General features: G+C 49.4%; 11 protein-coding genes across 11 annotated transcripts; all 11 read left to right on the forward strand.

Annotated features, from left to right (window-relative positions):
* Window positions 1-492: 492 nt before the first annotated feature.
* Window positions 493-2,985, forward strand: TEOVI_000700400 (suppressive immunomodulating factor; the record flags this gene model as incomplete). The annotated part of the gene is made up of 1 exon (XM_067220636.1): window positions 493-2,985. The coding sequence occupies one exon, from the start codon at window positions 493-495 to the stop codon at window positions 2,983-2,985; it is 2,493 nt and encodes an 830-aa protein (XP_067076737.1).
* Window positions 2,986-3,245: 260 nt separating this feature from the next.
* TEOVI_000700500 (Exocyst complex component Sec3, putative) lies at window positions 3,246-6,491 on the forward strand (the record flags this gene model as incomplete). Its single annotated transcript, XM_067220637.1, has 1 exon — window positions 3,246-6,491. The coding sequence occupies one exon, from the start codon at window positions 3,246-3,248 to the stop codon at window positions 6,489-6,491; it is 3,246 nt and encodes a 1,081-aa protein (XP_067076738.1).
* A 968-nt stretch (window positions 6,492-7,459) lies between these two features.
* TEOVI_000700600 (uncharacterized protein) lies at window positions 7,460-8,224 on the forward strand (the record flags this gene model as incomplete). Its single annotated transcript, XM_067220638.1, has 1 exon — window positions 7,460-8,224. The coding sequence occupies one exon, from the start codon at window positions 7,460-7,462 to the stop codon at window positions 8,222-8,224; it is 765 nt and encodes a 254-aa protein (XP_067076739.1).
* A 751-nt stretch (window positions 8,225-8,975) lies between these two features.
* Window positions 8,976-10,022, forward strand: TEOVI_000700700 (Thiopurine S-methyltransferase (TPMT), putative; the record flags this gene model as incomplete). Its single annotated transcript, XM_067220639.1, has 1 exon — window positions 8,976-10,022. The coding sequence occupies one exon, from the start codon at window positions 8,976-8,978 to the stop codon at window positions 10,020-10,022; it is 1,047 nt and encodes a 348-aa protein (XP_067076740.1).
* A 268-nt stretch (window positions 10,023-10,290) lies between these two features.
* TEOVI_000700800 (guide RNA binding protein, putative) lies at window positions 10,291-11,841 on the forward strand (the record flags this gene model as incomplete). The annotated part of the gene is made up of 1 exon (XM_067220640.1): window positions 10,291-11,841. One exon carries the CDS (start codon window positions 10,291-10,293, stop codon window positions 11,839-11,841), a length of 1,551 nt encoding a protein of 516 aa, XP_067076741.1.
* An 866-nt stretch (window positions 11,842-12,707) lies between these two features.
* TEOVI_000700900 (uncharacterized protein) lies at window positions 12,708-13,970 on the forward strand (the record flags this gene model as incomplete). The annotated part of the gene is made up of 1 exon (XM_067220641.1): window positions 12,708-13,970. The coding sequence occupies one exon, from the start codon at window positions 12,708-12,710 to the stop codon at window positions 13,968-13,970; it is 1,263 nt and encodes a 420-aa protein (XP_067076742.1).
* Window positions 13,971-14,469: 499 nt separating this feature from the next.
* TEOVI_000701000 (Putative intraflagellar transport protein D4) lies at window positions 14,470-18,252 on the forward strand (the record flags this gene model as incomplete). Its single annotated transcript, XM_067220642.1, has 1 exon — window positions 14,470-18,252. One exon carries the CDS (start codon window positions 14,470-14,472, stop codon window positions 18,250-18,252), a length of 3,783 nt encoding a protein of 1,260 aa, XP_067076743.1.
* A 1,452-nt stretch (window positions 18,253-19,704) lies between these two features.
* On the forward strand, window positions 19,705-20,301 carry TEOVI_000701100 (MIX protein; the record flags this gene model as incomplete). The annotated part of the gene is made up of 1 exon (XM_067220643.1): window positions 19,705-20,301. The coding sequence occupies one exon, from the start codon at window positions 19,705-19,707 to the stop codon at window positions 20,299-20,301; it is 597 nt and encodes a 198-aa protein (XP_067076744.1).
* Window positions 20,302-21,215: 914 nt separating this feature from the next.
* TEOVI_000701200 (poly(ADP-ribose) polymerase, putative) lies at window positions 21,216-22,937 on the forward strand (the record flags this gene model as incomplete). Its single annotated transcript, XM_067220644.1, has 1 exon — window positions 21,216-22,937. One exon carries the CDS (start codon window positions 21,216-21,218, stop codon window positions 22,935-22,937), a length of 1,722 nt encoding a protein of 573 aa, XP_067076745.1.
* Window positions 22,938-23,760: 823 nt separating this feature from the next.
* Window positions 23,761-24,765, forward strand: TEOVI_000701300 (uncharacterized protein; the record flags this gene model as incomplete). The annotated part of the gene is made up of 1 exon (XM_067220645.1): window positions 23,761-24,765. One exon carries the CDS (start codon window positions 23,761-23,763, stop codon window positions 24,763-24,765), a length of 1,005 nt encoding a protein of 334 aa, XP_067076746.1.
* Window positions 24,766-25,311: 546 nt separating this feature from the next.
* Window positions 25,312-26,928, forward strand: TEOVI_000701400 (Zinc finger, C3HC4 type (RING finger), putative; the record flags this gene model as incomplete). The annotated part of the gene is made up of 1 exon (XM_067220646.1): window positions 25,312-26,928. One exon carries the CDS (start codon window positions 25,312-25,314, stop codon window positions 26,926-26,928), a length of 1,617 nt encoding a protein of 538 aa, XP_067076747.1.
* Window positions 26,929-27,118: the final 190 nt, after the last annotated feature.

Raw genomic sequence — 27,118 nt, forward strand, 5'->3', positions numbered from 1 at the left:
CTATAGGCGGTACGGTTGGTCCTTCGTCTAATTATCGACGTGTTTTTTTTTACATTCGCCACGGGATAGAAGGGGAAAAGTGAGCAGTTAAGGCGCATTATGTGCATTGAAAGTACTCCTAATTCCCTTCACTGTGGGTGATGTTTGGTAACACCGCGTACTTCTTACTTGCCCTTATCTTCTTTTTCACGAACATTTGGTTTTGATTCTCTTTTCCCATTTTGTTTTCCCTCATGTATGATTATATATCATGTGTATATAGGGCTCACAGAGTTTTCTTTGAATAAGATAGAAACCGCCTAAAGGGGCAGTTGATATTATTATCTTGTACTGTTGCAGCGCAACCGCTGAAGATCATCTTTTGTTTTTTGAAAAAAACACACACACACACACAAGTGCACTCAGGTGCACGTTTCATAGACATAATTCTGTCAAGTGGAAAAGGTTGTGTGAGCCGAACCTCGCAACCCATAGAAGAGAGTGTGAAGGAAAATGTTGACGCTCCGTGAACTAGACCCTTCCGAACTGGAAGATGAAGCGCACCTGAGGCGCTTCGAACAATGTCGTTGCGAGGTTATGCGCGTGTCCAGTAGCCGTCTTCTCCCTGAATGTATTGCTCTGACCACAAAAGGCGGTTTTGTACAACTCGTCAACGTTTCCACGGGAGCGTTTCGTGTTTTCCTTACACACCTGGGAAATATGCCGTTGGAGTCACAACTTCGTTGCTTTTCCCTTGCCCCCTCCCTCTACGCTACCAAAGGTGCCCACTCGCTGCTCTACTCACTTGCGTACTCGAACGAACTCCTGCTGGCTGATATGGAGCAAGGTACTGTGAGTGTTCTTGCAACCTTCCAAAGCCGCCCCAGTGTTGTGTATTGTGATGGTGATTACATTGTGTGCGGGGAGGGCTCTGGGCAAGTAACCCTGTGGCGGTCACCTAGTGCCACAGATGGTGATGCGACGATTGAGTGGCGCAGGTCTGTATTCACAGACACGGTGGTATGTATTACACTACAGCGTGCATACGTGGTCTGTTCATCTGTAGACCAACACTCCTACGTGCTATCCCTCCGTGGAGGGGACATCATCGCAAAACTTGCGCAAGGCCCAGAGGCGGCGGTTTCGCTGCAGTCTGTTACAACTTCACAACTAAGCGGAGGTTTCATGTTACTCTGTCTTCCGACCGTACTGACTGTTTATGCTCCACCGAACAAAGAGGTTGCAGCACCCCCTTGTCCCACCGACGGTACCGTGTGGGACTGCTCGAATTCAGTACAACTAGACACGCAGATAAACTGTTTAAGTTGCTGTGTTGGCCTCATAGCCTGCGGAACAGCTTCCGGCGTTGTAATCCTCATGACTATGGATGAAACAGGCCGTGAGGTGGTGGAGCGAGTAAGGTTCAACGTTGGGTTTGCTGTCGTTTGTGTTCAGTTGTTTGACGACGACACCCTGGTGGTTGTAACCTCCTCTGGCGATGTATGGAAGTGGACCACCACGGACTTGCTTCCTGAGGAGCCAGCATGTGATTTGAGCGGTGAGGAAGAACTTCCCGAGCCTAATGTGCAACCGCCTACCGCCACGTCTGCGGCACCCAGGCCAACACATGAATCAATGGGTCTGGACAACCCTCAGATTGTTCAAGTAACTTCCAGTGAGGTTGTTAACCCAGGATATCTTAATGAGTGCGGAAAAGAGGAGGAGGAGGAGATTACTATAATGATGGACGATGAATCTCATCCTCTGCCGTCTCGCGTATCAACCCTTCCCTCCAGACACCCAGTGAACCTTCGCACACATTGTCGGGAAGGTAGCGACAATAAGAATGTTGGGGATTACCAGGAAATTTTTGACACACCAAATGAGGTGCTTGCTCATATGGCTGAGTGTTCTGGAGATAGAAGTGATCATATGCCGACGTGCGCTCGAACCAGGTCACCATCGGGCACGGTTACAGAGTCCGAAACCTTTTCTGATGATGGCAGCTCGTGTTCTAGTCGATCGAGCTCACCGAGCAGCGTCAGCGTCGCTGGGTATGCGACCGCAGATGTAGCGGCCGACCGCATCACCAATGGGGCAATTCAGAGCTCACCACCCAGCGAACAGAACCTTCGCTCAATCAGTCGTGATGCTGCGGGTGACTTTGCCGTTGATGTGGATGCGACGCTGACCTCCAGTCCCGGGACTTGTGCTTGTCCACCTGTCTTGGAGGCCGGACTGACAACTGCTGACGCAGTTGCTGTTGCTGCCTGCAACGAAGTAACTGAGCGTGGAGGTGAGGTGTGCTCTCCCACAAGGTATACACTGACGCACACCCTGGACAAGGTGTTACGTGCTGTTGATGTAGTCCCGCCGTTAACGATCAAGGGGTTGTGCGCGGGAAGGCGTATGGACCCGCGCAAGGCCAAACTTATTGCTGAGACCGACTGCCATGAAGAGCCAGCCCCGGGACCGGAGAAGCAAAGTTCACAAATGTTGATGGATTATCGTGAAGGGCTGGAGGACACGCCCTTTGACTATGCGGCGTACGCTGGGGCCCACCCACTAAAGACCGAGGCTCTTAAATACAGATACCCCGTGCGAATGCCGGTGTATAGTACACGCGCTCAACTGTTCACTCCTTCCACGGAACTGCGCGTGACCAACATCAAAGGAAATAGCGAAGAAAACAATATGGAGGTCAATCGGAAGAAAGAAAGCCGACAAGACCACAATGATCAGCAAGAGAATGTCACGAATTTTACCATTGCCGATGATCTCATGAACGCCACGTACGGAAGACTCACACGGCGAAAAGATCCCCTGCTTGAGGAAGAGCGACAGCTTGGGGGACCCGATATTCGTCGCCACTCTTGCGGTGGATTACTGTGTGGGACCGTGGATCCTAATGGAACTGTGCTTTTTCAGGAATTTCGCGTGCAGCCCAGTCCTCCTGGTCTACTTCTTTTACCAATGCCACTCCCCCCGACGCCCACAGTCTTTTAATATGATTCCATAGAGTGGAATAAGATGAACGTGCATCGTTTGATGCGGTTTGTTGTCATTTTTCTTTTTTTAAAAAGTGAAGAGGTGCTGCGTGACAGCGACGTGTGGAGGGATAGTTGAACTGTCATCGCCTTCTTTTGCATCTTATTGCTTCATTTCCCTCCGGAATAACTTTTTTTTTTCGCTTTGATATGAGTATAGGGCGCCATAAAATAAGCGAGACGTACCCCGTTGTGGGGTGTGCTTGGTTGTTTTGAGGGATGCCAGCAGGTAGTGATGACGAATTGCAGCAAGTTGTGCAGCTCACCTTTCGACAGAGGCATGAGGAGGTACTGGCATGTGAGGCTGTGGTAGTTATTGGTCGGAGAAGACCTTTTAAGACACCGAGACCGCGTTTGTTAGCACTGTGTCGTCCATTTTCTGCTGCAGCTCCCACCGGATCGCCGACGTCGAATGCAACGCTTAACGTTGTTCAGGTAGGTGCGGAGCAGGCAACTAATATCAAATTAGTGTTTGGTGTAGCCCGTCTCGTGGATATTGCGCAAGAGGAAGGTTTTGACGCAACGTTCAATTTTGGAAGCAGCGGCTTGCTCTCAGTTAGGTTTGGATCGTATATTCAACGCCAGATGTTTGTCTCCGCCGTAAGGAGCGTCCTGCGTGACGTTCAGCTTCTGACCCCTGGTGCTACAACTGATCACGATGGTGTGCAGGCGCTTCTCCTGGACGAGGTTGGTGCTGCAACCGAACATAATATTGTAGCGCATGTGAAAAGCCAAAGGCGGGTAAAGCATCGTGCGCTTACTACGGAGGATGAACAGCAGTTGCAAGCGCTCCTGGGGCCACATAGTTTCGATGACATTCGTGCTACCGAAAAACTGTTGTCTACACACCAGAAAAAAGCGGAGCTGCTATCCGTGAATGACCTTGTGATTTCTGCTTGTGCGTGGGAGGAAGTGCGTGAACACATTTCGAGCATCATGGAGGATGTGGGGGAGATGGAAGCACGTATTGCACAGTACTCCAAGTGCATTCTTTCCCAGAAGGAACAGCTGCAGAGAATTGAGCATCAACACAACACCCTACAACGGAAACAACAGAACCTTCACAAACTGCAGGAGCAGCTACAAGTAGTCAGAGGGCAGCTTAACTTACCACCACAGGTTACAGCGTTGCTCCAACGGGTGGGCGAAGCACGCAGCGAGGATTTGGAAGAATTCCTCTCTAACGAAAGCAATGTGCGTCGCTTATCCGACGCCGTAGGGCTCATCACGTCACTTCTGCAGAACACAAAACTCGAGTCAGATTACCCTATTGCTTTAGTAGCCGCTCGCCGTGCGTTCTTCGCTGAGCAGCGCCGTGCGATTGCTCACCGTACCAAGACGTATATATTAGATGCTATTAGTCGTCACGAAAAGTTATATCTTACTGACCCCCGGCGATTTAGCACGAAAAATCAACTAATATGGAAAATGCACTTGGGAGTTACGAACATGATGACGAGTTTTCAGGAACTTATCAAAACCTTGAGGTACGTGGATTTTGAGGGGTTCATCGCGGTCTTACGCCGCTACCGGGTGTGCATGCAGCGCGTTTACGCCCGAGAAATGCAGAACTTTTTTAAGTACCTTCGTGGGCAACTTAAAAAGGTCGGTTCGCATAGACCGTTTCTCATTGGGGTGCGTGACTCTTCCGATGGGATTGTTTTCTCCGGGTCGGAATCGACAAGGTCGGAGACTCCACATCGGCGAGGTAGTTTGGCGAACAGTGATGGTTTGCGGTGGACACCAACATGCAGCCCTCTAGGTTACCCGCATTCGTTTTGCCACATGAGCGGCAGCTTCAGCAGGTTAAACATTAGCGCACCCACTGAAGGCCAGTTGTTTGTTGACTTACCCGTTGCGTGTGACGATACGCTTCGGCTCTACGACCCGATACACACACAAGCCGCCAATGTGGGTCATAATTCTCCAACTCCAGCTCCGTCGCTGCTCGCTCCCACTGTCAGTAGAACAAACGGCCAATTAAAACCTGATGTAGCATTTGCTATGACACTAGAGGCGGCTTTCTGTATGGTCCTACAGGAGGAGGACACTTTGCGGCGTTGCTTCGGTTTAGTGGAGGGGCGTGAAGAGTGTTCCAAAGGTGAAGAAAATCACCATGATTTTGCCCCCTCAGCTAGTGACGCTCTATCAAATGTTCCTGAGTCAGATAAAGCCGGACTGCTGCGCGAGTCCCTTTTGGAGCTTTTTGGTGGCGATAAAGTGGTCCAATTTTATTCTGGTGCTTTGAACACAGCGGCACCCAGTGCCAAGCATAGCGAGAAAGATGATGTACCATCCGCAAGAGTGGATGTTGATTGTGATACCACCACTGCCGACAAGAACGAAGGAAAAGTGTGTACCAAGTTGGAAAAGGGGCAGGAAGATGCCCAAAAGGGGTGCTATTTGCAGAAAGAATTGGTTGATCTTGTGCAGTACATTGGCGAGCGATGTGATAGACTGAATGCGTTGCCCGCCATGGTTATGATCAAGGCCTATCGTCGTGAAGGCACACCCACTGCTTCGAGCTCTTTCTGCCAATCGATACTGCAGGCCCTCGAACCAATTGTAGCATCACTAATTTCACAAAGCATCATGGAGCAGACGGCGTCGATAAAGACGTGCGTGCGGCGGTATGTCGTTGATCCGTCTGGTTTGCTTAGTTGTTTTTCAGGGTTACCAACTCTTGTGCAAAGACTAGAAACAATGCACGATTCCCTCCCGGTAGCAGTACGTACCCACAGCGAGTACGCTTCGGTTGTACTGACCCTCGTGGACCAGTGCTTCGAATCCCTTAACTGCATTACAAATCTTGCCAAGTCAGAGGCCAATTATGAGGTAAAATTAAGCAGGTTGGAATGCATTGTGCGCCGTGCAAACCGTATTTTCAATGCTGGTGGTGAAAATGCAAAGTCTGCGGAGCACGGTTTTCTTCAACAGTACCGCCACCAAGCTTTTTTCTGTCTCTTTTATGAATCACTTCATCCCATGTCTAACGCGGTGGAGCTTCTGAGGGAGAGGTACGACTCTTCGTGTGCTCTGCGTGACCGCTACCGTGAACTGTATCTGACACGTGCAGTACTTGTGAAGGAATTCCCTGAATTTGGTCCCTTTACACTTGTTGCTGAGGATCTGGCCCAGGTGCACACTCCGGATGACTTACGCAGCCATGCCGCTTTTTCTGTGAGCGCTTTACAGCTTTTACTCACCTCACTACCGGAGGAAATACGCTCCGGAATTCCGGCAAGCAGCGGGAGAATGAAGAAACATTTTCTACGTGATGTTGCTCGACGTAAAAATGAAGTGGCCCTTCACTGTACATTGCTCCAAAGAGCGTGGAGTGACTTTAGCGCGATGTTTCTGCAGAAGTTTGATTTCCTCGAGTCTATATTGCAGTGGTCGATGTACGCCAATCTAAACTTGGATATCAAGCGGCACGAGGTTGTCCAACTGCTGCGGGCTGTCTAAGTATTTATATGTAACACCTTGCTTTTTATCACCGCTGCAAGCGGTTTGGTGCGTTGCATTGTGTGCGGTTGATTGCCATCCCATATCTGCCTGTTTTAACGTTGTAGGGGGGTGCCGATGTTTGTCAGCGCCAAGTGCCACTTGGATGGTAAGGTTGTTATCGTGCAACACGGGAACCGGTCTTGCCCCAGTATATGTGGATTGGTGTTTGATGGTATCGTATCAACTGTATGGGAAACTAACAATACTTGTAGTTACTGTAGTTTTTGAGTTTCGGCAGTGAGAGTCCTCCAGCGGGAAAGCGGGCGGATGGTTTCCGAGCTCCTCTGAAGTTGCCTGATCTGGACATAGTGCAAAAGAGCAGTGAAAAAAAGAAAAGGGAGAATTAAAAGGATAGATTTGTGTGCACCGCAGGGGAAAGCAATGGAAGTACATGCAGCAACACCAACTTTGTTACAATTGTTTAAAAGTGTAATTTTGTGCGCCCGTATGCGTGTGGGCGCACTGTAATTTTCTGAAGTGTGTTATGAGAGTATGAGATGCGCGTGTGATCGGCGATGAGCTCGCACGCTGAAGTTCGGTTGGGTGCTTCTTTTTGATTTCAGAGAGAAAGGTGGGTCGAGAAGAGGTGGAGGTAACGTAACGGAGCCTTAACTCCGATGGTGTTCGACCTCCTCTTTCCTTTTTGACGTAAGCACTGCGCGCGTGTACAATCATGTGTGTGCATGTGTGCTCTCTTCCTCAACATCTGTTTGCTAGTGTGTAGTTGGCCTTCTCGTTGCTCCTTTATGCGAAGGTAATTTCTTGAAGTTGTTCGCTCCTTGCTTCTTAACCTTTCCGTTACTTGTCAATTGTGCTGTCACTTTTCGACTATTTTCTCTGGATAATTGTCCCCCTAAATTTTCCTCTTTCCTTCTAACTATTTAATATTACCCCAGTGGTAGTGGAAACGGTTTCAGTGTTGGACAATGTCAAGGTCGCGAAATATCGTTGCCATGCCCCCGTCCACTAAAGTTCAGAATAGTGTTGAGTTTTCTCTAAGGCAGAGACTGTTTGACACACAGAAATTAGCGCAAATGCGCCTGCAGAGAGTCATGGAGTTGAAAGATGAGGTCGCTCGCCTGCGCGAATTACTTGGCAACTTGAGGGGCGGCGAAGAAGGTGACGACCCTGCTTCACCGCAGCGGATCAGGTCGCCCATCAAATCAACGATTCGGCGGGAAAAATTTTCTCTGGGAGAGCAAGGTGGAAGGATTGCCACTGCAGTTGCCAGCCGCCGGGGGAGGTCGAATGAAGCGGCTGCCCAGCGTGACATCATTGTTACCGTGGGCGCGGGAAGTAGGCGCCGCGGTAACCTTACACCCACCCGGGGGGCTACATCCCCTAAGGGGTCAGATAAGGCCCGCCCCATGGTGTTAAAAATAACTAGGGACCCCTCTCCGTATGCACGGACTGCTCGTGCTTCTAATTGCAGCGGTGGTGACCCATTGGGGCTCTTTCACACCAGCTTTCAGTTGGCACACGGTAAGGGTGCAACAAACATACGGCGACTCCGGCCAACGCGGCGTTCATTGGTAACGGGGACTACCAGTGCGAACTCGCCCGAGCGGCGTTTGGGTCGCCGCTCCCCCACGAGGTTGCCACTGTCAAACCCAATGGGAGAGCACCTTAGCACCTCCGCCTCCATATCGTGCCGCGGCTTACATTCACCCACCGCGCGACAGAGGGCATGATGATGTGAGAACAATATTGGTAGCTAAAGAACGCAGATCGGCGAGCGCAGGCTGAGATAATACCTCGGATCATCCCTTATAAAAAAGCAAGGGAATTAGTTATAAGTGATATGCATGGTTAAAATGCTGTGAGGTTGCGGATGGTATGACAGTTGTCCGAAGCTGCGGTCATTACGAGATCTTATTTGTTTCTTGGTGGTCCAACAGCTTTCCTTCTTCTCGTTTCGCAAACTAAGTGAACACCCGAGGGTTGACAGTGTTTTTCGATACCCGTCAGTACCTCCGTGTGGCAGTCAGAGATGTGAAAGTATAGTGGGGCATTTTCGGATGTATATGGAATGGCTGATTCAACAAAACCGAAAGGCTTCCCAACTGTACGATGTAGAATAAACTGGTTACAAAGGCACAATGTGCGAAGGGTTAAATAAAAAAGGAGGACCGACACCAGCGTCAGCGTCAGCTGCGGTAGAGGCCTGCGGCACGCCAAAGGGTTAGGGTTTGGGGAAAATAACTTGTGTTTTCTTTTTTTTGGAAACAACCCAACAGTATGATAACTGACAGACACCCAGTTGGTGCGTTGTTACTAACTCTGCGATCACTATCCCCTCGACTCCGCTTTTCTTTTTTTTTTTTGTGTCCTATTACTCCTTTATCGTGTATCTTTCTTAATGGTAAAAACAGAGTATTTCTTGGCTTCCACCGAAGATTGCTCATACAGGGTAACTCTCTTGAGAAGCAGTTTGTGCAAGTCATGTTGCGGTGCAGCTGGTTTTTGCACTCAGGGTTTCGAATCCCCACAGGTGAAGAGATTGATGGCCAGATTCTTGTGAATCGTTTTAGCAGGAGGCGAGGCAAAGGTGGGTGGATCCCGCGTGCTATCACTGCGACCCGGTTGCAGGGGTGGGTTGCAATTGCTGGTATCCTTGTAGGTGCTGCGGTTTTTATTGGACCATGGTTTATCGATGAATATCGTGAAATGTTGGGTTACAAGTTCGTGCCGGAGCCGCCGTCAAGCATGCCACGCATGTCAACGCAGTGGTGGGAAAATGAATGGCGTAAGGGGAACCCACTTTGGCGGGCTGGTGAGAGTACTGTCGATTTCTACACTGGCGCATTCGACTTTGTGCGTAATGTCACAGGTCGCACTTTGTACGATGCGACCGCGTTCAAACTCTTACAGAAATCGTCACAGAAACCGTTGCGGCCGCGTGCATTGGTGCCGCTATGCGGCGACTCACCAATTATAAAGGAACTAGCAGTGCGCGGCTTTGAAGTGGATGCGATTGATGCATCGGAAACGGCTATGCGATCTTGCGTGGAGCGGACGGAACGCGCTCTTCCTCAAGATGCATACGACCGGATCCATCTTCACTGGAAAGACGTGTTTTCACCGGAGTTATGGAATGGTTCACTCAAAAGTGTGAAGTTTGATTTCATATACGAGCGTCAAGGAATGACTTCGCTTAACCGCGATCAACGCGAAGACTACGCACTTTTGTTGAAGCAGGCTCTAGCTGATGATGGCGTGATGTACGTAGAGGGGATATTTCGCACAGGGAGAGTGAAAGGGAATAAAATACGAGGTCCACCTTACTCTCTCTCACGGCGTGAGCTCCAACAACTTTTCCCAGCTGATGACGGGTACGTGGTACAGTGTGAGGAGACGAACGACGCTATGACTAAGCTTAGCCGTGAAGACAAGGTGCTGCAACGTGTACCTAAGGAGTTGTATGTTACTCCTTTTCATTGTGCAATATTTCGCTCGAGGAGTTTAAATCCGGGGGGTGTGTCCACATAGTTAATGAAAGCTTCTGAAGTGGAGCTCAGTCCCTGGTAGTTCGTTTGTGGGGTGACGAGCGAGTTGCGGCGGATCTACCAAAGTATGAGACGATGATGGATGTGACGACCACGTTACCTCATTTTCGTCGTGACTTTTTTTTTGTTAATATCTCTTTTCTGCGTACGCTATCTCATGAACAGGAACACCGACACGCTCCCATTTTTCTCTCATGATCATTGTTTCTTGATTTGCACATTGAGATCAAGGAAGTAGCTGTACCGGAAGAATGCGGAGCGCGTTGCGTCGGTGTATTCTGCGCCATCAAGGTTGCCTTCGAATGAAGCAGTCCCTTTCCGCTTTTCCTACTGTTGTGACTGGTATGACCCGCCATCAAGGCAACTCTCTCATTGGCACAACTCATGGAGCGGAGTTATCCCTGGCGGGTGATCCACAGAGTGTATCGCACCTCTCTGCTCGCAATATAGCAACAGAGGCCCTGCAAATGAAAAAACTGCACCAGGAGCGCGGTGGAAATCCCATGTTAGCGCAGCAGGCACGCCGTGTGCTTTTCGCCACATCGATAGCGGGTCAAAACCTCGACGCTCGTTCAGTCGCTTTGTTGCTGAATACTGCCGTTTACTTTGGTATGGAGAGTGATGCAAAGTTAGTGAGGGAGTGCATCGACTACTGTTTGAAAAACGACAAACTTATAACAGTGGACGTGCTGCCTATCGTCGTTACCGCTTGTGCGACACTGAAGTCGCGTGACGCGCGTGAAGTTATTGAAATGCAAGCACAGAAAGCCGCTCGCAATGCCAAATTTCTTGATGCTAAGGATGTAACGAATATTATAAGCGCCTTCTCGAAGACAGGTATTAATCACGAAAAACTCTTTGCTTTCCTATCGCGGCGGGTGCAAACACTCGCCCGCGTAGGTGAGTTCGAGGCGGCACATTTAGTTATACTTGCCAACGCCTTCTCGCGGCTACGTTACCGAGATAAATTCCTTTTTGGTGCCATCGCCCGCCGAGCGATGTCGTTACGGGAACGTGTAACTGTAAATGAGTTGGTGCCTCTCATCGTGGCATTCTCTAAAATTGGGTTGAAGGATCCGAAACTAAGCAAGAGGTTCGCCACCAAGGCCATGGAGTACGTCGATCAAATGAATGCCGAACAGGTTGCAAGCATGTTCATGGCTTTTGCTTACTTTGGCATCCGTTACGATCAGCTCTTTGGTGTTCTTACGAACCGCGCGGTGGAGCTTATTGATGAATTTAACGCGCAGTACATCAGTACAACCCTCAATGCGTTCCAGCGCATTGGCATTAATAACCCTGAGTTATTTGACAACTTAGCAGAGCGTGCGCTTGCTGTAGTACAAGACCACGACGCGCGGGATATTTCCAAAACAGTTACCGCACTTGCACACTTTGGGCTGAAGGACGAAGAGCTATTTAAGCGGCTTGCCTCTCACGCTGCCAGCATTGCGGACCAGTTTGATGCCATGGGCCTTGTGAATACCGCCCACGCCTTTGCCCGCACAAATTTTCTTCAACAGGATATGGCTGTTGCGCTCTCAGAGCGCAGCGTGTACGTGTGCCGCTTACTGGATGCAGGGGAGACGCGCCGACTCTTGTGGGCACTAGCTAAATTTCAAGTACGCGATCCAAAGATATTAACACCTGTGTTTAACCGCTGTCTCGCCCTGCACTACGACTTCTTTGCGGATCCAACGGGTAGCGAAGAAATTGAGGAGATTTTCGACTTTTATGGCCCTAACTTCTGTCCCCCGTTGTACCAGTTGTATATTTCCCGTGGGTCTACACCGCAAGCATAATTATCTGACGCAACAGACCTGTGATTTGGAATTATTGAGGAGAAACTCGTAAATGCAGCTGTTGTGAACATAATTCACGACTTGGTATGTTCGTGACGATGGCGCCCATACGAAAGCAAAAACAACGGACAACTGTTTTCGAACACGATTCTGTGAATGTCAGGTGGTATTTAGTGGGGCTCGTGTGGGTGTTTCCCATTCCTTTCTTCAAGGTTCCCAATCTTTTATCTACCTTGCTTTTGTACGGGCGTATGCGCGTGACGCACTGTCCAACACAAATGCTAATTCCTCTCGGAGGTATTCTAGTATTTTCCTCTTTGCCTCATTTCCTACCAAAGCAAAGATGAAATGAAAAAAAAAAGAGAAGGAAGGATACCAGAGGGTAATATCAGCAGTCAGGGGGGAGGGGGTTACTTGGTGTGGTGTTGGTAGTGTTTTCATTACTTCGTTGTTCGCGCTTCCAGACTGATTAGAGATGGTGTCTCGAAATAGCGCGGTCACTTGTTTGTGCACCTTTTAGTCCCTGGTATTTGCAGTGAGACGGTTGGAGTGGCTTTCGAAGTAGGTGTGTTCGAGGAAAGTGTGGCTCAAAAGGAAGGGAGTTCGGTAGTGCCACCCTGGCTCTAACGAAAAAAAAATTATGGAGGGTACAGGCGGTACTGGCAATCTACCGCACTTTGGATGAGTGAATTGTGGGGGCCGCACGCGTTTGCCTCTAAAAGGTCATTAAACCACTGCTGCTTCTGCTATCTTTTTTTTGTTTTAAAACCAGTGGTGATTTTCTTTCTTGAAACACACACGTTCTTTTTCCCTCACGTCTCATTTACACGCATGTGGAGGTACCCTCCAGCATATCTTTTAGTGCCATGCTGAACAACAAGAAAGAAAACACGGATGAACAAGCCGGCATGACTGTGCGGCAGCGGCTGCGGCAGAAGCGTGAGTTGGAGGAAAAACGAAAGTTTGGGCTTGCTCCGCTTTGTGTGGACGCGGTGTCGGGTCAGGAGATTAGCCCCAACGTGCCTCACCTCATATCTCAAGCACCATGGTACTACGGCAGTACCGGACCAACACTCGAACATCAGCGGCAGAAGAATGTGGAGGCTATTGAAGCTCTGAATGATCAGCGCGACGCCGTTAAGGTGTTTGATAAGCCGAAAACATATGTGGCTGGTGCGTGCGGCAATTGCGGCAGCGTCACTCACAAGACGCATGAATGCTATAAACCACGGAAAAAAGTCGGCGCAATGTATAGCGGCAAGGTAACGGGTGTTAGTATGTCGGTAGAATGTGTGGAAAAAAATTACGCGCAAAAACGTGACAGGTACGCGATGGGCATTGGGGTTGACTTACTTCAAAGTATGAACCAGGATGGCGGTGTAGCAGATCAAGAAGATCAGGGTGGGCATAATGATGGAAGTGGAGGAGAGAAGCGATCGAAACTCGAGGATGTTTTTGCTTCGAAGACAGCGGTTTCTGGCGGTGGCGGTGGTGTGGCAATTAAGGAACTACCGAAGCACTTGCATAACCTGGACGATGATGGACTCTTCTTTGATCCCAAGACGGGTTCGATGCGCGGCAATCCCAACGCAGCTGATCCCACGAAAATATTTCAAGGCGATCTGCAGCGCTACCGATCGGGAGATTATTACACCTACCTTGAAATGCAACTTCGTTTTCTCAAGGGGGAGTCTTCATCTTTCGTGGACTTTAGGTTGGACGAACAACTCCAAAAAGAAAAGCAGCAACAAACCATTGGCAGCAGTGGTGGTAACCCCAGCGGCGGTGGTGAGAGTGTGGGAGAAACGGCTCATGACAGACTGGTACGTTCCCTTTACGGTGATTCTACTCTTGTTTCCTCTGGGAACGCGCAGAAAATGAGAGAAGCTCTTGCTGCGGCTTCGGCGTACACCAGCTGTTCAGCACCAGATGAAGATACACTCGCCACTAGCGCGCCATCATCATCTCATGCTTTAGGCCCGGCAACGCGAAATGGCCACTTGTATGTTTACGGAAGCTATTTTGATACAAAAGAATTTAGGTGGGGCTACAAATGCTGCAAGCGTCTGGGGAGGGAAGCAGAGGCATGTAAGATGGAAAAGGCTTCGACAACAAAGGAACTCGAGTAGGCCGTCATCGCTGGCCCCCTTATTGTTGTGATGCTGAACTTTAATCGGATGGAAATACTTATACAAATGGCCTTTGACCCCGCATCTTTTACAATTTTCCAAGCGCAAACTGACCCTTCTTCCTCGTGGGTAAGTTACTGAAGTGTGGATGATTAACGACAGGGTATTCTTACGGCTCCTGACTCGGCAATTTCAACATTACAAACTCTCTAGGACCTTCGTAAGCTGTTTGTGTTCGTTTTCCCTCTTACCGTGCGACGATCTCTCACATCTTTCCCTTTCTTAATTATCAATTTAACTTCTTATGTGTGCGTTTAGGTTGCTGCCTTGTTGGAAGTGGATTCTATTTTTTTTTTTTTTTGGGGGGTCGAAGAAGGGTATAGGGAATAGAGCGTGCTTATACGAAAACATACACAAAGCAAGGAAAAAGTGTGTAGGAATCAGCGGCATCAACAGGACTGTTGCTTGGGAAGGCGAAAAGGCAGTTGCAGAGTAAGCGATGCATCTCTACTTAACCAAGCGAGTAGCCATCCCTTCAACAGTGGCTGTCACAGCAGTTGCGTGGAACGAGGAACAGGGATGGCTGGCAGTGGGTGGAAAAGGTGGTTTGCTCAAAGTGTTGAAAATTGATGGCGGCGGATCGCAGCGCGGTGGACTCGCAATGAATCAAACACTCGAAGGGCACGAAACTGACGTGTCGGTGGTAGCATGGAACCACCAGTACCGCAAACTTACTTCCAGTGACGCTGGGGGGCAAATTATTGTATGGATGCTTCACAAGGGAATGTGGTTGGAGGAGATGATCAACAACCGCAATAAGAGCACTGTGCGTGACCTCGCATGGAGTGTGGACGGCACAAAGGTGTGCATTGTCTATGAAGATGGGGCCGTCATTCTTGGTGGTGTGGATGGCAACCGTCTGTGGGGAAAAGACTTGAAGTGTGAACTTACCAATGTTACATGGAGCCCCGATGATCGCTATATCCTCTTCGGTACCAAGTCTGGAGACGTGCAGATGCACGACAGTGCTACTGGCCACCTTGTAAATCAAGTGGCCATTACACATCAGGCTAATAAAGTGCCACTCGCTGGGTTAGAATGGAGTTCTGCATGGGTCGACAGGCCGGAACCACTTCCCTCATTGGCGGTATGCTACAAGAACGGCCGCTTACATTTGCTACGCGGCATAACAGACCATGAAGCCCGCGTTGTTGAAGCTGGGATCAACGTCACGGGAATCGCTTGGAATCCGCAAGGGACAATGCTTGCAGTATGTGGTGTACCCGCCACTGGTGGTGCATCTGGGGATGGAGGTACGTCGGCGCAGGGAGGCGCCACCGGGGGAGATGCGGGGGCAGATGGCTCCGCCTCCTCGGTGCTGACACTGATTTACAATGGTGACGGAGTTCATATGCGGACACTACGTATGAATGGTAAGTTCTGCGGCGGTATCACCTGGGAGGGCGACGGTTTGCGCGTTGCCGTCGCAGTTGATGCTGCCATGTACTTTGCGAACGTACGATGTGACTACAAATACGCTTACTTCCACAAAACAGTTGTCTTTGCATACAACCGCCCCGACCGCACAGACAGCAGCGTAATGTTTTGGAACACGAGGAACAACGAGCGCGTCATTCGCCACATACGTGGGCTACTTCATATACATGCTTGCAGGAATGCGTGCCTGATTGTCAATGCCCCAGGTGAAGAGCGTTGCTGCATTGTGCAACTCGTGAATGCCATTGGGTGTCCTATTGAGTCGAGGATGTTGGATATGGAGCCAATCGTGAGCGGTTTGAACTCCTCTCACGTGGTTGTCGCAGACGAGGAGAACATTTACATCTGGCAGTTCCGCGATCCGTCCGTCGTGGTGGACGCCCTTGATCCTGTTTCTGTGCAGATGAGCCGCCGCGAAACCCACGACCGGGTCGTGCACGTCGATGATTTTGTACGGGCTGATACACCTTCTGCCCTCACTACGCAAACAGCTCTAACGAATGATCTTATCTGCACCGTGTGTCTTAGTGAAGACTTTCTGTTCGTGGCTCGCGAATCGGGATTGCTACAGCTGTACCGCTTTAACCCTCTGCAGTTGGTTGGGAAAGCTGTTCTGCCGTGCCGTCCACAGAGCATTGCGGTTAACTGTAACTCCACGCGTCTTGTTTTAATTGATGTCGTTGGTGTAATGCGCATGTTTCACATCGACCCAACAACGATGTCTCTCGCTCCGAGTAAACTAGTTCCCCAACCCGGTTTTGAGCGGAAGGACGTGTGGAATGTCCAGTGGGCACAGGATGATCCCGAGATGCTCGCTGTTATGGAAAGGTCTCGCCTCCACATATATCACGGCACGGAGTCGGAAGAGCCGATTACCTGCAGTACCCACATATGCAAGTTCCGATCGCTAAAGGTCCGGTCACTGCTGTTGGATGAGTTAAAACAGGACCCGGAGAGGCCTCGAAGGGAGTATGTTATCGATCATGACACACGTGCACTTCGGGATGCGCGGGAGGTAATGCAGACCGCATCAACAAGAGACGCGTTACGATACATGGACGAACACTCGCACCCAAAGCTGTGGTCTCTTTTTGCTGAGCACGCCCTCGCGCAACTGGACTTCGACAGCGCAGAACTTGCGTTTATCCGTTGTGGAGACTACCCAGCGATTCAGTTTGTTAAGCGTATCAAAACACTGGACGATCCACAGAAGCAACGCGCTGAGATTCACACCTATTACCATCGCTTTGACCAGGCGGAAAAGATATACAAGGACATTGACCGTAAAGACCTTGCCCTGGAGCTGCGTTACCGCCTTGGCGACTGGTTCCGTGTCGTGCAGTTAGTTCAGGAAGGTGGTGGTGATGAGTCCCACATGAGGCGGGCGTGGGAGAACATTGGCGACTTCTATGCCGACCGGCAGAAATGGACCAAAGCGGCTCAGTACTACTCGCAGAGCCAGCAGCTACATAAGCTCGCCCACATACTTTTCCTGCAGGAGGATTACGATCTCCTCGTGCAACTCATCCAGAACGCCGAACACGATCGTGAGCTTTTATTGAAGTTAGGTGAAATGCTTCTTTCCGTTGGCCTCGGTGAAGAGGCATTGCGCGCATATTTGGCAGCTGGTGAACCTCGCCTGGCCGTGGAGAGCTGCACGCAATTAAATCAATGGGACTGCGTTATGGCTGTTGCGGAGGAGTACAAACTGACGGACGTTAGCAAACAGTTGGGCCGGCACGCTACGCGGCTTGTTGACAGCGGTCGCCTTTCTGAAGCTATTGGGTTGTACCGCAAGGCCGGGCAGCACGACGAGGCGGCGCGGTTGCTTGCGGGACTTGGGCAGCGCGCAGCCACAACTAATCCACTTAGTGCAAAGAAGTTTTATGTGTTGTCTGCACTGGAAGTGGAGAAGTACCGAAAGAAAAAAATGACGCTCAGTGGAAACGGCACAGCAGCTGTTGAGGCGTTGTTAGACGTAGAACAAAGTGGAAAGGGCCAAGAGCGGGCGTTTGATGCGGCGTGGCGTGGTGCAGAGGCATACCACTTCTTCCTGCTTTGTCAGCAACACATATTGAATAGGAATCTTGTTTACGCACTAAATGTAGCCATGCGGTTAATGGATTATGATGATATCATAAGTCCTGTTGACAGTTATAGCCTTATTGCGCTTACGGCATACCTGGCTAAAAACTACAGCATTTGCAGTAAGGCCTTTACTCGTTTGGAGGCAGCGGAGCAAATGGATGAGCAGAGTCAATCAGAAGGGGGTGAAGCGAGGGGTGCTGTGCAACTACAAATGATGGATATGATAGCGGACCTTGATGTTTCTTGCCGTACCAAAGTTGGACATGGCGTTGGTCCGGCAGGTGGTGGGGCCGGGGGCGTTAGTGGCACTACTCGTCTCGATGGTACTACAACCTCTTTACAGCTGACAAATCCGTCAAAGGGTGCCGTGTCTGCCATACAAATGACTTATCCAACCGTCACGTTGACGGAACCTCGTCGTCGCTTTGCGGATCTCGCCAGCAAAATATTCACTCAACATAAGCCGGAAGATAACTTTATTGACCGTGTGAAATGTCATAAGTGTGAGGCTCACAATAAAGAATGGGCATCTGCCTGTGTGCGCTGTCAGCAGCCATTCCACGTTTGCATATATTCCGGTCGTAGCATTACTTCAGAAGAGTTCTGGCAGTGTAGTGTGTGTCACCACCGACTTCTTGACGTGGAAACCGACCGCTTCCGTAACTGCCCGTTATGTCACACACCTCTTCGTCACTAGTTTCAGAGATTTGTAGGGGTTAGAGGAGAAGCAAGCTTTTAAAATTGTCTCTAGAATGTGTTTGCTTCCTCACACACAGTTTACATTTCCTTTCCATACTGGAAGGCCCCGCAGGCGTATTGAACCATTTGCCTTCTATTCCTCTTTCCACTGTTTGATTGCTTGCTTATATGCTCAACTCGTGTGCCCCACTGCGCTGTTCAATTTTTCTTTTACCATTATGTTTCTCCAGCTGATGGTGTTGGTGCTCGTCGAGGTTTTGCCGTGTGGGGTACGAAGAAGTGGGGATGTGTTGTGTACGTTACCGTTGTTTTTGTTGTTGTGTTGGGGAGTGGGGAAGGCGTTTATTGGGAGAAAAAAGAAATGCCTCGAGCACGAGCCGTCTCGGCCCTGGAGCATATGCATCAAAAGGCTGATAATATTAATATCTATGTGCATGAATGTACAAACAAGTGAAATTTATGCGCAATGAACAAAACCTCTGCATCGAAAGAATAGATCAATGGAGACCAATGGGTGTGAGAAGTGATGCAACTAGCGCGCGCATGCACAACCTTACAAGTTTCTTTTCGTTGGATAACTATCCGAGCGAAGTGAGGTATGAATAAATAAATGCATATATAGAGAAAGGAGAAGGAAATAATATTGGGCAAGTGATGAGGGCTGAGAATTTTGTTCGTGCGCGTTGAAGAGAGAAAGAGTTGGTTGCATCTTTTCTCACCACGTAGACATTTTTTCCTTTTTTTTGTTTGCCTCTGAATATTGAATTTTGCTTCGTTTCGCCTGTGCGAGCGTGTGATCATACTGTTGGAAGTGCCATGGTGCCGACTATATATAGTTTCGTTATGTTCCAACCCCTCACCATTGCATCAATATTTGCTCCGTCCACTGATCTTAACATGGTGAACAATGGCAAATGTTGCGGATGGCACTGATGGAGAGGTGATTAGTGGTCGCGGGTGGAAATGGTTTGACAGAAAAGGTGGAGCATCAGAAGGAAAAAGTCGCAGTTTTCAAAGAAAAAGCTGTCATGAGGACCGTACATCCCTTGCCAAAGTACATACGAAACCCGTTTCTCTGTTTCGCATTCTTTTTTTTCTTCCTTTTTCAAGATACATCAAAAAGGTTTCTTTCCTCTTGTTCTGTTTTTGTGCAATGTTCCTCTGTGTAAGTTTGTCCCTTCCGTTTTCCGACTCTGATTTACCGACAGCGCCCTTTTGTTCTTCCCTACTTCATATGCGTACGCTTGTGCGCGTTTCCGCCCACCGTGACAGGCACAAAGGAAGTGGAACTCATTGCAGTTTTGTTACTTGGCTGTTATCAACGTAGCCGTACGAGTGCGGCACAGCTACCGGCGCCGTTATAAGGCGTAATACTACGGCAAGCTGTTGCGCAGAAGGAAGGCGCATTGAAGTGGAGAACCAAAACATCGTTTGATCAAACGTGGATTGAATGCTACGTCGAACGCGTTTTATTTGTGTGGGCGCGAAGCACTTCTTTAGAACAGATGGCCAACCGTATCAACCGTACACAATAAAGTCGCTCTTCCTTTTTGGCTTTATTGCCTCTACGGCATTCCTTTCTGTTTTCACCGTGAAGGAAACGAAAAAGGCTGGGCCACTGGAGCTTCCCGATGAGCTTGAGGACGAGCGGCGCCGGAGGAATGACCCTCGACGACCACCCTGGCCGCTGCTGCATCAACGCAGTGTTCTTTTGCGAGAGGGGAAGGCACCACACGACGACCTTCTACTTCTGTGGGAACAAACACGCCATTATTATCCTGCAGACTGGCTCGTGCCTCTAGAGATAACACAGGTATTGAAGTACACAAGCGGGGCATACCTGCAAAATTATGTACCGGATCCCGACCAGTTGCGTAAGGAGGTACTGATGCAACTGTTGAATATTCAGTATGGACGGGTGAGGGACCCAAATGGGGGTAGACTCAACCGAGATGTGAAGGAAATTATCGCAATGGCAATTGAGGATTTGGAGAACATGGACCTCAGTCCCGGCACAGAACCGGCGCTAGTGCCGACGCACACCTAAGCGCGGAGTGCAAACAAAAAAAAAACAGCAACACAAAGTGAGAGTTACGTAGTGTTTTTCTCTTTTTTTTTTTTCGGTTCCTTGTCACTGAAACTTATACATGTTACTTTCCCCCCTTTTTGACTTTAATGCCGGACGTCTTGTGGTCGAGTGCCATTTTTTTTTTCTTTTCGTGATTACATGACCATGTTTTGTAGCTTGACCCCTCTTTATCTATCTCGATGTGGATGTGTTGGACTCTATCAAAACTGGGTGTGGTGAAGATCACTGATTATGGAGTGTGAATGGCGATTTTACCTTGAAGACTCAAACACGGTGCTCATTTCCATCGGTTGGGTTCCGCTGCCCAGTGGGCACATGTGCTGCTGCGCAGGTGGGTGGAGCCACGGGACACCGACGATATGATGATAAATGTTGATAAGAAGAAGAGGAGGGAGCGGGGCACAGTTGGAGGCACGACCTTTTTTGTTTTGCAGTTCGAAACTCGACCATTTTGGTAAAGAGCCCGCAGCTGAAAAGCTAAATGGGCTGAGTGACCGGTATCAAGTCTAGTTAATTATTACTGTTGCCACTTTTTGGGGAATAAAATTACGCGATTTCGGTGCTACCGTCGTTGAGCGCCTAAGAGCGGGCGAGATGTTGGGAAAGGTGTGCACGGGGTTATTTTTTCGAAGTTTGTTTGGCGGTAGATATTTTGCGTCTCCTTTTAGAGGTTGTTTCTGTCTCTGCCTTTGTGGGCTCTCTACTTTTATTGCTCTTTTTTTTTTCGTTCTGATCTTTCGTTTAACCTGGTCATCATGCATTGAAGTGTTGACAAGCCGGTGACCAAAGAGGCAGGCTACGGAAAGCTGGAGAATAGCTGGCTATTACAGTAGCAGTGGCTAAAAAAAAAGTTGTAAGGCGTATACTATATCATGGCGGCTAAAGGAAAGTCAACACAAAGGCGTTCTGCCACCGGTGGTGCTAATTCCAAAGGTGCTTCCGCTAAAATTTCTCCAGTAAAGAAGTCAACAGCGAGAAAAGGACAGCAAAAGACAACCAAGAAAACACCTGTGGTAACCAAGCCAGTGCCTACCAAAACAACTGCGGCGGCGGGGGTGAAAAAGAAAGTTGATGCTGCTGTAACCACGCAAGCGCCGGTGACAGGGGGGAAGCGGGAGCGATTTCTTCGGAAGGGACGCGGCGTTGTCGACGTGCACTCGGGCAAAGTGGACACTTGCCATGTGTACGAGAGAGACGGCACCGTGTTTCAGTTTACACTGAATCAAACAAACATATCGAGTAATAACAATAAGTTCTACATAACTCAACTACTTGAGGATGACGCGCGCAAAAATTACTTTATCTTTGCGCGGTGGGGCCGTGTGGGCGCTGTGGGGCAATACATGTTGGAACCGTACTTGGATGCGCGCAGTGCGGAGCAGGACTTTTGTTCCAAGTTCCGCGAGAAGACACGCAATGACTGGGTCGACCGTGGACGTTTCAAAAAGGTTCCCGGGAAGTATGAGTACATGGAGGTTGACTATGGGGAAGATGATGACGATGACGCTGGTGGGGAAAAGCCGGGGAAGAAGAAAAAAGCGGAGAAACCGGTGAGAGAGTCAAAGTTACCCAAAGAAGTTCAAGATTTGATGCGACTCATTGGGTGCAGGGAGTCGATGTCGCAGGTGCTCCGAGAGCTGGAGGTGGACACCGAACGAATGCCATTGGGGAAAATATCGAAGGCGCAGATCCTGCGCGCCTACGAAGTACTGAAGGAAATCGAGAAGAAGCTTAAGCGGCCACTGAAACAACTGGAGGAACTGTCCAGTCGCTTTTATACGCTAATACCTCACGCGTTTGGCACCAGGCGGCCTCCAGTCATCAATACAGTTGATGTGGTTCGGCAGAAAAGGGAGATGCTGGAAACACTGGCTGAGTTGGAGGTTGCGTCAACACTCGTGGACATGAAAGACGATGAGGCCTTGCATCCGTTGGACAATATCTACAGAAAGATGAAGTGTGCGATCCAGCCACTAAAACCGCAAAGCGAGGTATACAAACGTATTGTCCAGTATGTTCGCAACACTCAAGGACCTACCCACGACGCATATACCCTTCAGGTGGTGGAAGTCTTTACACTGCGGCGGGAGGACGAAGAGGAGCGATACAAACCGTTCAAGAAAATGGACAATCGCCAAATGCTGTGGCACGGCTCACGTATTACAAACTTCCTTGGTATCCTTTCACAAGGGCTTCGGATCGCACCTCCGGAGGCTCCCTGCACTGGATATATGTTTGGGAAGGGGATATACCTCTCCGATGTGTGCTCCAAGTCTGCGAATTATTGCCATCCACCACGTGACACTAATACGGGCCTTTTGCTACTCTGTGAAGTAGCGCTAGGGAAGCAGAAGGAGTATGAAAATGCACACTACATGTTAGAACCAGAGAAAGGAACAAACTCCACCAAGGGTGTTGGACGCATGTATCCCGATCCTAAAGGGGCGGAAGTTGTGAAAGGTGTGCTGTGGCCAAAGGGATGCATCAAGGAGGATTCGCGCTCCACTTCTTTAATATACCCTGAACACATCATATATGACGTCCGTCAATGCGTGTTGAGATATCTAGTTCGTGTTTCTTTTGAGTATAAATAGTGGTTACACCGGTTTTGACAAGTGGGGGATGCCATCATCCCTTTCCTCTCTTCATTTTTATCTCGTGCTCTGGAGACAGTAGTGGACAGACTGCAGCCCAAAGTATAAAGAAGTTCAGGCGCCACGTGCATAACCTTGCGACTGCGGCCCCTTGCTCTTAACATCCCGAAGAAGAGAAGAATCTTGTGTTGGACGTCGCACATGCCTTCGTTTTGTTTTCGTTTGCATTGTTACTTTCATAATATTGTGTGCCAGGTTTTGACGATTGCGTATGACAAACCCCCAATAGTTTGTTCCCACCCTCGCTTCGTATCTATTTTTTTTTTGTATTTTTCACCTGACTTACAGTTCACACCCTTATGTCTTTGCATTGCCATCGGTGATGGTTTTATGTATGGCTAGCGGTGCCTAGCGTTGGCTTGTGAACGGGAGAGGGAGGTGTTTGCCCCATCCTCCCTAAATTATCCATCTAAACCGGCGTATGATGTTTTTTTGTTTTTACCTTTTTTCAGATTCTTTCGTCATTGTGAACCACTGTAGGTGTCGTCTGCCTTATAGCATGCCTTATGTTGGGTGAGGATTTCCTAGTCTCTGTGGAGCACACAAAATGCGCAGTGGCGCCAAAACTGTTGGCGGAAAGTGAGGAGGGTTGGCATAAGTGGTAAGTGATACTGGAAATGGCTAGAAGTTGAAAAAAACACAGGAGATCTTTTCCCTCCTGATTAGTACTATTACTTAACTTATTCAGTGCGTTTCCTTGTGATCGTTTACGCTTTTCATTTTCACCTTCTTGTGAATTGATCGAAAGATATATAGTTACAGGATGGCGTCGGTTGTCAGCCCTCTGAAGGGGACTTCCGTCAATCTTCCCTGGAAATTGTTGGTTGCGGCTGCGCAACCATACCAAACACTTTCAGGCCCAGCGCTGTCAGTCAACTTTCTCCAGCAACCGACCCTTATGCCATTTCAGCAGTTTCCTCTTCATCACGCTGGCATCCCGGGATTGTACTTCCACTCACTCCTGCACAGCCTAGCTGAGTTTGCAACAACACCGCGGCCGGTGCGAGACAACCACGTGAAAATGCTGCATGCGCCAATGGAAGACTTCTGGCAGAGGGTTGGAGTTCTAAATTGTGCGTATTACACGTTCTTTACGCCTTTTAGCGGACAGCATCCAGCACTTGGGGCTGTTGAATTGTCGTTATCGCCACAGCGCAAGCAAAGGGATGTGCGCTTAACCCTTTACAATGGAGTGTACCAACCCATTGCCACAATGATATGCACAGGAGAAGCTGATGATCCTTCTTGCAACATTCCGTCGCAGCATGACGCTTTAGCGTGGCCGAAGCCGCATAGCTGTCTTGATGGAGATGCGTTTGGTGCGTCGCTAATTGGAAATGTGTCAAAGCTTTCCGATGGCTGCTTCATGCAGGAAGCACTCTTTACAAACAGTAGTGAGTCTGAGGAGGACGTGGTGCCGCCGTGGCGGGTGGACAGGTGTGTAGCAGATTTCTGCCGTTCTCTAGCAGTGGCAGGATTCCTCGCACCGCATGTTCCTAGTGGAAAACAATGTCACTTTACCATCGCTGCTCAACAGACCTTGGCACATGATGATGTCATGAGTGGGGAATCGGTTGTTGTTGTGACTGCCGCCCCCCGTGTATTCGCCAAGTATCGAATGCCCCCGTGGCGTCATCAAATTGGTCTACCTCTGTTTGGACCTGGTGTGTATCCGCTCTGTGTGGCACTTCGTGTGGAGATGAGGCAGAAGGGATACACGGTTAATTCGGGAACGTACTTCCTTATGGACACGGGGTTGAGTGTGTGAGGTGCGGTACGGTACGGGCATTGGCGCATGCACATGTGGGGGAATGTGTGTGCAATTATCCGCAGGCGATTGTCACAGCCCCCCTTTTTCCCCACGTTCATGTCTTCATCTCTCAGTGCTCGTGTAATGACTGTGACTCGTAAACACTGTTCTCCGTTTTTATTTTAATTCTCTTTGTTACTCTCTTACGTAGGTGAAGTGCGGTCCCCTTCGTTTGATTGACTACTGGTGAGATTCGTATCGGCAAAATCAAGGGACTTGAAAGGAACTAGCAGAAGCAATTAGTGCAGAGGGTAGTGCACTCTTTCCATTCAATTCTGGACATTTTTCTGCCTCAACACCCCACAGCAGGTTGCTTTGTGGTGTTGCTGTGTTACCGATAATCTCAGTGAGTAGAGTAGGAAGGAGGAGTATATACAGCGAAGGGTACATTACATCGGATTCGGCACCCGCACGGAGCCAAATAGCAAATCATCACAAGAAAGGTGTTTGTAGGGAGAGGTACAACACACCTGTAAAGTATTCGTTCATTAGGTGCTGTCCCCCATGGCTAAGAAAAAGAAGTCCAAACGGGGCGTAGAAGTAAAGGACATCAGCAACTTTCAGTATGGATACCGTGCGGATTCGTCCAACGCGGTACGTACTCCTGTGGCAACTCGGAGAGTTCCTGTTGATCCTGCTGTTTTGAAACGCGCATACATTTTGCACAACTTCCAGTTTGTGCTCCGGCATGACGCTCAGCAACTCAGAGCTGTCCCTGGTTTGCCGCAGAGGCCACACCAGGTAACTGAAGCCCTTCGACTGAGTGGTACAACGCCCCCGTGGGATCTCATTATTGCAGTGGTGGCACGGGGGACGTGGGAGGAGTTTCACTGCCCGGTGTGCCTGGAGGAGCCACAGGCAGCGCGTATCACGAGTTGTGGCCATGTCTTTTGCTTGGTTTGTGTACTGCAGTACATTTCTAGGCGAAAAGCGGAGAGCAAGCAGCGGACTTGTCCAGTGTGCAGCAACTTTATTACCGTGGCCTCCCTACGGCCCTGTATGGTCAGGTTGGTAGAACCGCCATCCGTGGGTGCCAGGGCTTCTTTCACCATGCTGAAGCGTAAAGGAGACTCTTGTATCTTGCTTCGGCAAGATGATCCCTGCTGGAAGGAAACGACTCTTACCGATGACGAACTCCGTCTTCCATTCTACGGTGAGCCGTCCGCAACATACAGTAGGTACGTCATCTCCACGGAAAGCGGCGAAGCTACATTGCGTGAGGACGAATGCACAGCAATAACGAGGCAAATAAGTATGCTTGAGGCGCAGCCAAGGCCGTTTACATCATTTGATGATGACTTACTTAAAAGGGCCGAAGACGCTCTCCGACTTACCCTGCAGGGAGTTCCACAGCAACAATCGGCGGGTGAAACTCGCTCTTCCCCTCCTCTTGCTCCTAAAACACCGGGTACGGAAACAAACATGGCTTATGAATTTTATGGGGAGACCGACGGGCAGGCGTATTACATGCATCCCATCACATACAAAATGTTGTGTGTGGATGCTGAGGCCCGTAACTCGCCTCTCCGCAACGTTGTAGAGGCTCCGGTAGAGGAGATTACGACGTTTACGCAGGACGAGGCATCCAGGAAACGCTACAGAGTTTTTGCTCACGTACCACTTCATGCAACAATAAAGTTGTGTCTTCTTGACCTGAGCGACATTGTTCTTGCGTCCACAATGAAGATTTTCGAACCAACACTTGCACGGCTGCGGAAGTCACGGCAACTTCGGGAATCGAGTATTAGCAGCAGTACCGAAGATTCTACGTGGCAGGAGTACCTCCGACGCTACCGCACTGATTGGCGGGGTGAGGCAGAGAGAACTTTGGAGGATATGAGCCCGATGTCGGAATTTATGATGTCGGAGATGTCTGCAGATTTCGAGCGTCTACCAGCACTTGAACTCTCCCCATCCGATGGTACTCCGCCCCTTGGTCCCGTGCCGCAAGCATCAGCGGGAAGGGAAACACCCGGAGGAGGTTGCTGGAAGACCGGCAACTCTCTCCAGCTTTTCTCTTCACCTCCAGTGCGCCCCGTTGTGCCTACATGGGGTGGGCACGGCTTCAATCCAAACAAACCATCGTCGAACGTGTCTCTAGCTGAGGGGCGGAAGAGGTAACATGAAGGGCTGCAATATTTTATTGGGGCGTGCATTTCCGTAAAAAGAAAAAAAATTAAATCAAGTAATGCCAATAACACATTTCTGTGGCGCAGTTTTATGGTTGCCGAGGAAAAGAGGCATAGAGCTAAAGATGCCCTCCACACACACACACACGTATACATCTATATATATATATATATATATATAT

Source organism: Trypanosoma equiperdum (assembly GCF_001457755.1).
Source record: "Trypanosoma equiperdum strain OVI genome assembly, contig: ctg_1192, whole genome shotgun sequence".
In the NCBI taxonomy this organism is placed as follows: Eukaryota; Euglenozoa; class Kinetoplastea; order Trypanosomatida; family Trypanosomatidae; genus Trypanosoma; species Trypanosoma equiperdum.